General features: G+C 39.6%; 1 protein-coding gene across 1 annotated transcript in view; it reads left to right on the forward strand.

Annotated features, from left to right (window-relative positions):
- The window catches only part of LOC145276687 (leucine-rich repeat-containing protein 49-like), a 120,177-nt gene that overhangs the window by 43,360 nt on the left and 62,331 nt on the right, over positions 1-14,486 (forward strand). The window contains exons 6-7 of the mRNA XM_080127867.1: positions 6,367-6,433; positions 13,446-13,589. Coding sequence (XP_079983993.1) covers positions 6,367-6,433; positions 13,446-13,589 — 211 coding nt within the window. The remainder of the gene's footprint in view (positions 1-6,366; positions 6,434-13,445; positions 13,590-14,486) is intronic.

Genomic DNA, 14,486 nt, shown 5'->3' on the forward strand with positions numbered 1-14,486 from the left:
AGGCGGAGCTAGAGGATCGGAGAGGTGCGAGTCCAGCCTGGCTGATCTGATGGCTAGATGCGGTCTGGTCGACAGGTTTCGGGTCGAGCATCCAGGGCGGGAGATGTGGACGTGGACCAATAGTGTTTCCTCCTATCCAAATACTTATTTGGACAGGATGTTAGTTAGGAGAGGCGAAGTAGACTTCTTATCTTGTCCCACGTTCACTTGGCTAGGCCAGACGGACCATAAATTAGTTATGGCCCGGCTGAAGCTAGGAAATAGGCCTAAGTTAGCGGGGTACTGGAAGTTAAACACCTCCCTTCTGGAGATACAAGACTTCCAAGATCAGTTAAGAGAATTGATTAAAAAAGCACTAGTGGGGGCGGTTACCGGGAGTAAGTGGTGGTTAGGTCTCAAAGCCAAGATCAGAAGCTTCTCCGTCAAGTATGCCCAGCGCCTCGCACTAGATAAGGCCAAGACGAAGAAGAAGCTAGAGCAGAAACTAGCCCAGGCTACGGGGGAGGGTGATAGGGTTAGTCAGGAACTAGCTAAGCAGGACCTTCTACGCGAGACTAGCGAGCGTTACGAAGGCCAAGTAGTTAGAGCTAGGCTTAGAAAGATAGGCAACGAAGCAGTCAATTCTGATGCAGACGTGCGCCGTGAGGTTTCTAGGCATGGCTCGGACAAATACATTGCAAAAATCAAACATCCGAATGGACGCACCCTGGAATCGACTCGGGAGATCTGCGAGGGGTTTCGAGAACATTTCGAGGAGCGTTTTACGCAGCAGCCCGATCTTCCGGTCCTTGAGTTTAGCGACTATTTGGCCGACTCTCCCCGCCTCGAGGCGGCTAGAGTGGCTAGTTGCGAGGGCCGGGTGACGGAGCGGGAGGTCTTTACTGCGCTGAAGCAGGTCAGCTGTGACAGATCGCCAGGACTTGATGGTCTGCCATACGAACTGTACTTGAGGCTGTCGCCCATGTTTCTGCCTCTTCTGACGGATATGTTCAACCATTGGTTTGCTCAGGGATCCATCCCAGGGCAGGTGACCAAGGGAGTGATCACATTGCTGAAGAAAGGTGACGGGCATGGAGGGGAAGAGTTAGACGACTACAGGCCCATAACTCTGCTAAACACAGAGTTGAAGATTTTGGCCAAGGTCCTGTCGAATCGGCTGCAGGTTGTTATCGACGAGTTGGTTGAACCGGAACAGAACTATGCTGTGAAGGGGAGATCGATTCAGAACAACTTGCACCTGATCCGCATGATCCTAGAGGGGGGAATAGATGACGACACGGAAGCCGCGCTGATAAACTTAGATCAGTCCAAAGCTTTCGATAGGGTCGACCATCGTTTCCTGGCATCTGTCTTAGAGGCCGCCGGTTTTAAACCGGACTTTTGCAAGTGGATCTCCATAATGTATCGACAGCCCATGGCTGTCGTGCAAGTGAACGGAAAGCGCTCGAAACCCTTTGTTATCTCTCGGTCGGTTCGTCAGGGTTGTCCGCTGTCGCCCCTGCTTTATGTCCTGGCTTTGGAGCCTCTTCTCCGCAAGCTGAGACATGGGGAGGCAAATTCGGCCCTGCGCGGAATGGCTCTGCCTGGCGGCTCAGCTGCCAAGGTATCCGCGTTCGCCGATGATGTCACGATCTTCGTGTCGGGCTTCAGAGACATTGAGGTCGTGTCGGAGGCACTCACACAGTACGAAAGAATTACAGGGGCCAAGATAAACCGCAACAAGTCGGTAGGACTGCGGTTGGGCGCATGGAGTGGCAACGCAAACCTCCCTGCGCCCTTCAGCTGGACAGATGGCCCGGTCCGGATCCTCGGCGTGTGGTTCGGACCGGGTCTCCAGCTTGACAAGAATTGGTTGGAGGTACGGTCAAAGGTGGAGGCTGCAGTCAATTCGTGGCTTCCTAGGAAACTTTCCTTAAAGGGTAGAGCTGAGGCGTGCGCCACTTACGTCTTTCCTCTCATCCTTTACCGACTGGCCGTACTTCCCCTGCCTGCACAACACCTAAAAGCTCTTGTCGAACTCTTGTCCTCGCTCCTTTGGGACAGAGGAAGACACTGGGTGAGCAGACAGGTCTGTATTCAACGTCCGTGTGAGGGAGGCTTGGGAATGCCGGACTTGAAGTGTCATCGAGATGCTGAGAGGCTGGCCTTCCTGAGCCACTATATGCAGGAGGACCAACCGTGGCACCCCGTGGTTACTGCCGCCTTCCCCGACCTCGTTCTCGACCCTTCCATCGAGAGCCGTCGCAGGCCGCGGGGAGAATCTGCCTACATGAAAGAGTGCCGAGCCGCGCTAAAACGACTACCAAGGTCCAGTGACCTTGTGACTGCTACCCGTAGGGAACTCCACAGGGATCTAGTGAAGGGGGCCGCTGACGACCCGCTATGCGCGCGTTTGGGGTGGCAGCAGAGTGAGATCCGCTCCGCGTGGAGCTGGGCGCCAGGTTCGAGTCATCTGAACAATTCGGAGTTCTCTCTGACCTGGCGATTGGCCCGAAATGCACTTCCACTCAACAACATACAATGCAGTTCTGGGTTTCTGGAGTCGCCTGATTGTCCCCGTTGTGGGACAACGGCTGTGGAAACTACGGATCACGCTTTCTTCGATTGCCGCGAACTCCGCCAGTACTGGTCGTATGTCAGTGGGGTGACGGCTCGCATCGATCCTGAGCATCCTCGCCCAATTACTGTATCCAATGTTGTGGACAACGTGAGGCCGCCGTGGGACCGGGAAAGACAAATGGTCTACGTTACGATTCTGGCCGTGGCGAGAATGGTGATTTGGACGTCGCGTCTGCAAGGTTGCCGGGGGGTGTTGTCTTTTTCTGATCAAGATCTGATCGCGTTCTTTAAACACCAACTACGGGTGAAGATCAGATGTGATAGAAGAAGGCTGCATCGCGCGGCATTTGACAGAAGATGGATACATGTGGCAAGTCTGTGTGTACGAAGAGGAGCCAAATTTGAATACGTGTTCCCCGCCTAGGTGTGGAACGCGCAGTTCTGTAAAGTTAAATAAAACAAGTAGTCTCTCAGCTAGCTGAGTGTGTGTTCCATCCCTCCCCGATTAGGAAGCCTCCAAGATCCCCATCCCCTCTTACCTGCAATTTTTGTTTTCACCCCTTCCTCTAAATTTTAACCCATCTTGGAGAAAAAGAAATACAAACTAACCTCCATCCCTTACCCACAAAATTTTCTTTTCTCCATTCACCCCCATCTAGAGGGCATCCCCACCTAGAGACTGACCCGCAGAAGCGAGGTTCCTTTTACAAACCTAGTGGAACGGGCAGTCTATCAACTAGACGGGGTTGGGAGGGTCCTACTAATCACCTTTTGTTTTTTTTTGTTTTTTGTTTTTTTTCTTCCCCCTCCCTCGACACAAATGAATTATTGTTACCATTTTATTGTTATCTTTTTTGTTTTTACACGTCAATAAAAAATGTTTTAAAAATTGGGAGTTACTAGGACGTCCCCCAATATGAAAGGGTGAATGCGGTATTATGGTGAAAGAAGATACTAGCTGGGAGAAACTTTTGACTTTGTTTAGTTCTGGAGTGACAAGGATGACCAACGACCCCCAAAATCCCCCCTTTTGAGTTGGCCATGTGCCTAAGTTTTTTGTTCATCGTTGTTTTTTTTTTTTTTCTGTATTTTTTAACATGAATAAAAGATTTAATATCTCAAAGTGTTGTATCTGTTCTTCAGATGCTGCAAGCTATGACTAGCTATGACTAGCAAAGACCAGATGTGGGGGCAACCCCACATGCCTGACCTCTAACCAGCTCCCATTTCCCACCTCTCGGGAGCTGGTCCCCTTTTTCCCTTCCCCCTCCCTTCACTCCTCACATTAAAAATCGGCCTTGTGCCTAATTTGCTCGGTGGGGGAGCAAATAAATACCATCTGTTCTTCAGATGCTGCACTCCAATTTCTTGTTCTCTGTCAGTGGAGGAGAAATCCTTCACGACTGAGACAATTTTTATTTTTGTTCCTTTTCTCCACATTAAAAAACGACCCTGGTGTCTAACTCTGTCCTGTGGGGGGACATTGTAAATAGGAATATTGAATACAACACAAGTTATAAAGCTAAAATAGTAAATATAATAGATTTTGAAACAAATAAATTCATTTCTAATTTCTGCAGAATTTGTTCCTTTTACAATAGTCATAATATTTTTTTTTTTTTTTTGCATTTTCACCCTAAACAAGGCACATTGTCACTTTGATATAGGGGCTACTAACTCGGGCATAATTACAGGGACACTATATAGGGAGTTTAGCAGCAAGATGACTGTTTACATTACACTTGAACTTCTGCATGTCAGTACAGTTGGGGAAACAGGAACCCGGAAGTAAATTTCAAAGTCTAGCAGTTCTGGTGAAGAAACTATTAGTGTAGAAGGCATTCCGACATCTAGGTATCTCTACTGTGTAGGGGTGGGACTTTGCTGTTTGTTGGGTTTGTCAGGGGTATTCACGTCAAGGGGGTACAAGGGCTTGTAGTTCTGTGAAGCATCTACCATTGAAATACTTGTAAAACAGGCAAAGGGATGCAGCATTTTGTCGATGGGAGAGCAGTTGAAACCTAGCTGACAGTTCAGGCCAATTAGGTTAGCGACTCTCCTTGGAATCCTGTCCAGGAGTGAGAGACTAGTAGCAGATGCACCAGCTCAAATGTGACAACAATACTCCATAAATGGGCGAATGAATGCCTTGTAGAGGTACAGGATACTTTTAGGTGTAACTTTCTAGCACTACCCCCTTCTCAATCAAATGGACTTTACTCCTGATCTGAAATGGAACACGTACATCAAGTCTGTTGCTAAGGTCACTGGAAAGATGGTGGGATCCTTTTACCGCTCCAGAAGATATCTCACTACTGATGCAATTCTCTATCTATATAAAAGCCAAGTACGTCCAAGGATGGAATACTGTTGCCATATCTGGGCAGGAGCTGCTAAAAACAACCTATCCTGCCTTGACAGAGTACAAAATAGACTTTGTGGCTTAGTGGGGGATGCCCGTTTTTCTACCCTGCAACCTCTCTCCCACAGAAGAGACGTTGCGAGCCTATCCTTGTTTTATCGTTATTTCCATGGCAGGTGCTCGTCTGAACTCCAATCTCTGGTCCCCCTTGCCAATCTTTCACGAAAAACACCCGTCTAGCTGAATCCACTGTGAAATATTTCCCCCACTCTTTATCTGTGCCTAAATCAAAATGTGGATTCCATGAACAAAGCTTCTTTCTTAGAACTGCACGCCTGTGGAACTCTGTTCCATCTGCCTGCTTCCCACCGGACTACAACTTGGATGTGTTCAAGTCCAACGTAAACAAATTCCTAATGAACCGCCCCCTTAAGTAAACACTTCATCAAATCTCTACACTAATGTAATGTACTTGCAATAACCCTTATCCCTGAGTGGCTTCCGGGCCTTGATAAGTGGTGATCACTGTGTAAAAAAAAATATATATATATATATATATTGTATTAATAAAGGTGAATCTGCACAGTTTATTTCACCATTATATCTTAATTTGCTTCAGTTTGTGTTTATCCGTTACACCTCTTACCTTTTATGCGATTAAACTGCTTTTATATACACATTAAATAATGCTTGAAGCAAACTGCATTAACTTTTTTATTTTCTAGGATGTTTCATTTTTTTTTTTACACAGGCATCACCACATTATCAAGGCCTTGAGGCCACTCGAGGATAAGGGTTAAAGCGTGTACAATAGAAATTGGACAATATAGTAATCATTAGTAATGGAACCTAAATTGCATATAAATTCCTATGTCTATTTATTAAAAGAATCAAAACGTAGATTCCATGAACATAGCTTTTTTCTGAGAAGTGCACGCCTGTGAAATTCTCTTCCGTTTGCCTGTTTCCCACCTGACTACAACTTGGACGTCTTCAAGTCCAACATAAACAAATTCCTGATTAATCGCCCCCTTAAGTAAGACGCTTTATCAAATCTCCAATACCAACTATTACTACGATATTATCCCATCGATTATTGTACACAAAATAACCCTTATACCCGAGTGGCTTACGGGCCTTGATAAGTGGCGATCCCAATGTAAAAAAAAAAAATTAATTTGCTTCGGTTTCTGTATCCGTTACACTTCTTACCTTTTATGCAATTAAACTGCCTTTATATACACATTAAATAATGCTTGAAGCAAACTGCATTAACTTTTTATTTTCTAGGGTGTTTCATCTAACCTAAATTGCATATAAGTTCCTATGTCTATTTATTACAAGAATAGTAGAAATGAGCATTTGATATGAAAACCAAGAAAGAATCTTGTTAATATTTGGGAACGAAAGTTCAGTTGTGTCCAAAGTTTTCATTTATTTTGTAGAATCAAGAAGATCCAAAACTTGGATTCGTTGTCAAAACTTGACGTCCTTGACCTTCACAACAACCAGGTGAGAAACAAATCTTTATCATTTTTAACCTTAACCTGCAGATTTTTTTTTTACAAAGGAGTTACCACATATCAAGGCCCAGAGGCCACTCGAGCATAAGCATTATGTGTGTATTGTAGTCATTGGCACAGTAGCATAGTAATAGATTGTGGTAGAAATTTATTATTTTTCTTTTCTTTTTAGAAATTTGTCTTATAATTAACTAGTCTTGGTGTCCAGCGTTGCCCGGGTGTTTGGAGGTGTGTGTTGACCAAAAAAAAAAAAGAAAGAAGTGGTAATAAGCAGGCAGGCTCAAACCTGTACTGCGAAGGAGGAAAAGAAAAAAAAAATGTGACGTCTTTGCTATGGCGTCCATTACCAAACCGGAAGTGACAAAGGTTTAAATTAAGGCTAGTCAATCAAAAATAGGAGATACTTTCGAAAATATCGGTTAAAAAAGCGACCCCTCCCTGTAGAAAGTGCCAGGTTGAGGGTGAAGGAATTAATGTTCTGGGCCAATTTTTCGATATTTGTCGTCCGAAGAGTCGAGACTAAAACCATACCGATCTCGCGAGAATCCGTTGCCTCAGTCGAAAGGTTTAGGCCGACATACATACATACATATATACATACATACATACATACATACATTTAAACAGACAGGTAAGATTTGTCTTATAATTAATGATGAAGTGAATCAAAAAATGAATGAAAACATAAATCAAAGAAAAAATTTTTATCATATTCAATCTTGCTTTTTTTTTCCTATTAAAACTTTAATTTGCAACACCTAAATATAAAAATATTTTTTTAAATATCAAAAACAATTGTAAATGAAATTAAGCATAGCAACGATTAAGTATGTTTTTTGTTACAGAAAATTCAAAAATATTAAAATTATATTAAAAAATTTAAACAAACATTTTATTTTATTTTTTTATCGTTTAATCATCAATATCACATATTGTTAATACAAACAATTCTGCTTATAATGACATGAAAACATCTTTTTCATTTAGCAATAGGTGTAACTCTAGTCTATAATTTCTTAGTGCCGCACAAGTAATCAATCTACTTCACACCAATGTTAATTTTTCATATAGTTCAGTACACAACTAAACATCCGATTAGCATTAAAACATTAAAATATAGACAAATACAAACTGAATAGTTTCACTGCATTCACATCATAGTGCTTCTCAATTGAGTGTGTGGAACTGATTTAAGACACAAAGCTCAATTTAGACAATTTAATTAATTTAACCATGCAATCATGATGTATGTCCTTGTGGCGGGACTCCCGAGCTTAGGTCAGCAACTGACCTCTAACTTCTTCGGAAACTGTGGCTCGTGATGTCAAGTTTACCGGGAGTCCTTCACATGGATCCTCAGCGTCTCTACTCTGCGTTGATTTCTGCTGAAAAGCAAGAATGATGACCTCTGCATGCGCCGGAAAGGAAAACAGACAAAATCAGGGTTTCTAACTACAAAAAGTTAATTTCACAAAAATTACAGATTTTTTTTTATATATGTACATCGTTCAGTTCACCAAAACATTTTAAGTCTCACAAATCTATTTCTTTGTCACTGGATGGCTGGTCAGGATAGGCAAAGAGGGGGGCCGTCGGGAATTTTTGGGAGCTGTTTCTTGTCAAGATGTTCGGTGCAATCTGGCAATTTCGACCGGGTATTGGCTTTTATTAGCAGTACACATGAAAAAATTGAAATAGCTTGAAATATTTCAATATTGGTATGCATAGAAAGAGCTTGATGAGCTAAGAAAGAATCTTTTTAAATTTTTAAAATCTGATTAAAATTAAGGAAGTTATGGTTATTTTTGTGCCTCACACGTTTGGATATTTTTCCCTCTTTAAGACCATATGCGTTTCGTCACATTTTTTACACTACTTTTTCAGTAAAAATGTCATATCTTTGTTAAAACACAAGACTAAGAAATGAAATTTACCATATAAGTGTATTTTTGTACAAGGAATCAGAATATGCAACTGAAAATCTCCCAAAGTTTATGGTTTCCAAATAATCTGCAGTAAATGTGCATAAATATGCAGCAATTCCTTAAAAATGCCATGTATCCATAAATAGAAAAGAAGTTGGAGAACTCAAAGTTGAATTGTAATGTGCTTTATGTACAAAAAACTTAAATCTAAACATAAGACCATTTAAAAATGAATATATTGCAATATTTCTTTGGTATTATTGTAGATTAACACCTTCTGTTTAACCCCACTCAACTCGTTCTGACCACCCCTCCAAAATGTGATTCTACCTTTTTAGGAAATTATGTATAAAATGCCATGAAAAACTTTAATGAAAGATAAACAAATTATTTTAGAATTGAATGTAAAATAATTTCCTATTACAGGTCATTCTAGCATTTTAGGGCAGTTAACTGTTTTTTTTCTATGGGAAAATATGCATGCTTTTTTTTTTTTTTTTTTTTTAAGATGATTATGTGTAGTTTTAAGAGGGTTTCTATGCAATGAGAATATGGGGAGGGTTGCCATTCGGACTTTGAATTAATTGTAGGGCTAAGGAAAATTATGTGTGAACATACTGAAAACTTGACAGAGACAAAGCTAACAAAAACAATATTAGAGGGGAGAGCGGTTAGTTTCACAAAAATTTAATGTAAAATAATTCACCATTTCCTGGCCATTCTAGCATTTTAGGACAGTTTACCCATTTATTTTTATGTGTATTTTTCTTTAAGGAAGGATCTATTGTTTGTTTGTTTTAGATGCTTGTATGTGGCTTACAGAGGTATTTTGTGGGGGGGGGGCTTGCCACTCGAACTTAGTGTTATTGTTAGGGTTAAAGAGTGTTTTAGGAGGAGACTTGCCACACATAATTTGGATTAGAGGTGAAGTTAAGAGAGCTTTTTTTCAAAGAGAGCGTTCATCACTCATATTTACTGTTAGCGGTTCATAATTATTGGCTTTTGAAAATGTTATGGATTAAATTTGGAATATCACATTACTATTAAATATGTAAACTTATGTAAATAAGGATGTGAAACTTTACAAGAATTAGGACAAACAGACAAAAATAATTTCTAACTGCTTTTAAAATTTCAAGAATATTGATATAGATTTTGAGGGTTTGTATTACTATACACATAGATTCGAGAAAGTTGTCAAAAAAAACAAATATATAACAAATAAATGTTATCAAAAGCAAGTTACTTTTCTACCTAACTGGATAATTTTTTAGTGTTTTTATTTAATGTAACATGTTTATTCAGCTTGAAAACGGTGTTTACCGATGTTTTGGAAAATTTAAAATGGCGTCCGACTCTCTTGAAACAGTAAGCTTGGGGAAAAGAGTTAAAAATAAAAAAGTAGACAAAATACTGCTAGAAACTCGCTCAATATATGTTACCGTGACATAGGCTGACATATATTCGGTCAGTTTTTAACAGTATTTTGTATAGTTTTTTTTATTTTTAACTCCTTTTCTCAAACTTACCGTGTCAAAGAGAGTCGGGCCGGGCGCCATTTTTAATTTTCCAATACATCGGTAAACACTGTATGTTTTTCGAGCTGAATAAACATGTTACATTAAATAAAAACACTAGAAAATTATCCAGTTAGGTAGAAAAGTAACTTATCTTGCCTTTGATAACATTTATTTGTTATATATTTGTTTTTTGACAACTTTTTCGAATCTATGTATAAACGAGATTTTGATACTTATTTTGATTTTGAAGAAAAAACATTTGTGGCTGTTCGCAGTAAAATATTGTTTTAATTCGCTGTTCAAAACTAATTTAAAGAATGCTGGAAAACCGCCTCTGTGGTACCAGTCTTCAAGAATTCTGGTGAAAGAACTGACCCACTAAATTATCGCCCCATTAGCCTCCTCCCGCTTTTCGCCAAAATATTTGAGTCCTTAGTAAATCAAGTCCTAGTCCAGCACCTAACAGCTGCTAAACTCCTGACTGACAAACAATATGGATTCAGGCAAGCCCGTTCAACAGCAGATATTTTAACTGTAGTTTCTGAACGTATATACCGTTCATTGGATAAAACAGGGGAGGGTAGAGCGGTGGCCCTTGATATATCTAAGGCTTTTGACAGGGTATGGCACGATGGTCTTCTAAGGAAAATTAGATCATATGGAATCACTGGAAGAATTCATAACGTAATTAAATCCTTCTTAAGTAATAGAAAAATCAAAGTTGTCCTCGACAGACGTACATCCAAACAATATGACATAAATGCGGGAGTGCCTCAGGGGTCTATCCTTGGACCTCTATTGTTCCTGATATTCATAAACGACCTCCCTGATAATATTGTTTCGGAGATGGGTATATTTGCCGATGACACCACTCTCTATAACAGATATGAGGGGAAAACAAATGAACACATATCCAAGAAAATGGTAGAAACACTAGAGGATGACCTCCAATCCGTAGTGGAATGGGGACAAAAATGGTTGGTCTCATTCAATGCTGCTAAGACTAAGCTTGTTTCCTTCAATAACTACAAGAAACCTTCTCTACCACCAATAGCAATGGCCAAGAACACATTACCTGAAAGTACTTCTTTTAAACTCCTCGGCCTAACGTTTACAGGGAATATGAACTGGAATAGATACATTGAGAGCATTGCCAAGGCTGCTGCAAGGAAGGTTGGCTCCCTCTACCGTGCTAGAAAACTACTTACGCCTGCCAGTATCCTATACCTCTATAAGGCAACCATTCGCCCATGTATGGAGTACTGTTGTCACATCTGGGCTGGTGCATCTGCTGCTTGTCTCTCGCTCCTGGACAGGGTTCAAAAAAGAGTCGCCAACCTGATAGGTCCTGAACTGTCATCTAGGCTTCAGCCTCTGTCCCATCGACGAGATGTTGCATCCCTCTGCCTGTTCTACAAATACTTTAATGGTGAATGCTCTGATGAACTGCAAACACTTGTACCTCCCCGACGTAACTACCCCCGACAAACCCGACAAGCTACTAAGTCTCATCCCTTTACAGTGGAGATCCCTAGGTGCAAGAAAGCCTTTTACTCCAATAGTTTCTTCCCCAGAACTGCGGGTCTTTGGAACTCCCTTCCGGGATTCTGCTTTCCCAACTGCAATGATATGCAGAAGTTCAAGTGTAATGTTAACAAACATCTTTCTACTCTTCTCCCTTCATAATGACCCCGCTAATTAATTCCCTAATAGTAACCCCTACTTCAAAGTGGCACTGTGCCTTGTTTGGGGTGAAAATTGAATAAAACAAAGTGCATGCAAGCTATATATCTACAAAAGTTTATTTTGTTTTTTTAACCATGTTTTTAAATTTGACGAGAAATGTGAGAAATTGCAACGGATTCATAATGCCGAATTGGTTGGGATTGTTGTTATTATACATTCTGAAAACCGAATAGTTCTAAACTAATGTTATTCTGATAACAAAATAGCTCTAATTAAACATATAAGAACATTTATATTCATATTTTCATGTTTTTCTTAATTCGTTCTTGAATAAAAATTAAAGAACGCGTGTTGTTTACACTGTACTATCGCTGATTCTACAGGCTGCTGCTGCTGCTTCTAGTAATACTAACTTCATTTGACCAAATTCGAGAAATAGAAACAATTTTTTTTTCGGGTAGGTCCTTTTAAATTATCAATTACCGCGGTCCTACTCAACATAAAATAATACTTTTAATTGATAAAGATAGTAAAAAGATTGATTTACTTACTACTGGGTGTCCGAAGAATTTTTTTTTCAAAATGTTCGATACTCGCCATATTAAAGTCTTATTTTTAACATGACAAAAAAAAGAAATGGTCAAAAATATTTCGGACACTTGACAGTATTAAGATTAACACCTCTTCTAATTGGTTCCCAAATTTCATGACGAAATTCTTCATACAATCACGGTACGGACCTTTAGAAAACAGGGGGGGGTCAATACAAAACCTTACCGAAAACGCCATTTTATGACGTTCACATTTTTATCACTTTATTTGCTTAAAACTCTTAAAATATATAATGTACATTCATATTTATTAATTCATTTGAAAGTATATTCATTTCCGAACAAAACAGCAGTAATTTGAAGACTTGAAGTGCTTTGGTTTAAAAAATATGGCTATTTTAGTAGAACTACCTTGAAATCTGTGATTATCCAAAGCGTTTTTTCGTCCATGTGTATTACTACTTTTATAGAGGGGGCACTGGGTGGGTCGGTCAATCCACTCAACCAATCAGAGTTCAATACGTTTTCTGGGGAATCCCCAGCCATTTTGCATGTGTGCAATTCAACAAATCGTCCACCGTTCTGAAAATCTGAGACCAACAATGAAATCTTTTCACATGACCCCAAGGGGTCAAACCCGTCATTCAGTCTAAACAAGTGTCCTCTAGGCCAACATAGGTCTGGCTTCATTTCCACATTGTTCTGACATTTCTGGTCTTTTCGTTTTCAAACAATGAAATTTAGGTTTGTTTTTCCCAAGTACTTTCGATCGGTCACCCGTCGCTGTCCAGGATTTAATTAACATTCAACAGACAACCTCAGCATATCTTAGCATATTTACCCCGTCTCCCTTAGGGCCTAGTGGGGTCTCAACTTCCCCAATGGGAAGCAAATCGCTCCCTCAAATGGTCATGTCACATCGTATTTTGAGGAAGTACACTTTCTCTGGGTTCTTTTCTAACATAATATTATAAATAAATTCATGTAGCAGACAACTACAACTTCCATTGAACACAGCTAGCATAGATTTTATTTATCATTTTGACTCTGGTAGGAATCAATGCTTTCTTTATGTCAATGTTAGAGAAGTCGAAAATTATGACAATAATTTTTTATTTATTCCAAATTTTAGGTTAAATTGACTCAAGAGGTTTAGAATTATTTAAGAAATATGATTTTCTTTGATTTGTCTTGTTTTGGTTTGAATATTTCCGGAACTAAAGTTGCAGATGAAATCGACAACATTTAACAGTGGATCCATTCTTGTTTAATTGTTTTCTACAAGAAGAATTCTGTTTTTATTTTTACAATTTTTTTAGATCACTGAAATCCAAAACCTGAAACATTTGCGAGAACTGCGTGTGCTCAACTTAGCAGGAAACCAATTATGCCACGTAGATAACCTTGCAGGAATGGACTCTTTGGCAGAATTCAATCTCAGAAGAAATCGGATACAGAGTGTGGTATTTACATAGTTTGAGATTATTTTTACATTCATTATGTTTTTCCTAAAATTGTAGAAATTCCGTAATTTTTATTTTGATACATTTTTTCCTTTTGCGATGCCGCCATTCCACTTCAAAAGACAATGTATATCTGTTGTAAGGGTAACTGTGTATGAAATTGTGAGGCAAGCGTAACACAATCACCAACCACACCTCTCCTGAATCAGTATTGTTTGAGTCCAGTAGCAAGAAGTAAGGACGACCGGAAACAATGGCGAGATAAATGGAAATCAAATGCAGCACTTGGATTCCCAAATGGTCACCCATTTTAGTACTGACCAGGCGTAACGTTGCTTAACTTCAGTAATCAAATGGGAATCAGTGTCAACGTGATTATACTGTATATAATACGTAAAAAATAAAAATTCTAAAAAGAGCCCTTGGATACTCTGCAATGTGGGTTAGGCTCAGTGGCGGCTCGTGCCTAAGATTAGTGGGGGTGCTGTTTAAAAAAAATGCGTATTGTTTTAATATTGTGTAAAAATAAAACAAACATAAAAAATATACATAATTTATACGTATGCACACGTATAAAAATACAATAACTTAAAGGAATTCTAAATAGATGTAAATATTTGGAATATCTTACTTATTATATTTATTTGAAAGTAAATTCCATTCTTCTTGTTTTAATTTGTGAGAAAAGATTGATAATTTTCTCCTTAACTTCTGAATGACTGCTGAAGAACTTTTTTTCAATTGAAAGCACTGCAAGTGCATTTAGTCTTTCGCAACCCATGGTGCTCCTTAGAAAAGTTTTTATTCTTTTCAGAGTTGAAAAACAACGTTCTGCCTCTGATGTAGTCATGGGAATTGTCAAGATAATTTTTATGAGTTTTGTGATTTCACTAAGAA

Source organism: Euprymna scolopes, chromosome 5 (assembly GCF_053919585.1).
Source record: "Euprymna scolopes isolate OS-2025 chromosome 5, ASM5391958v1, whole genome shotgun sequence".
NCBI classification, from domain to species: Eukaryota; Metazoa; Mollusca; class Cephalopoda; order Sepiida; family Sepiolidae; genus Euprymna; species Euprymna scolopes.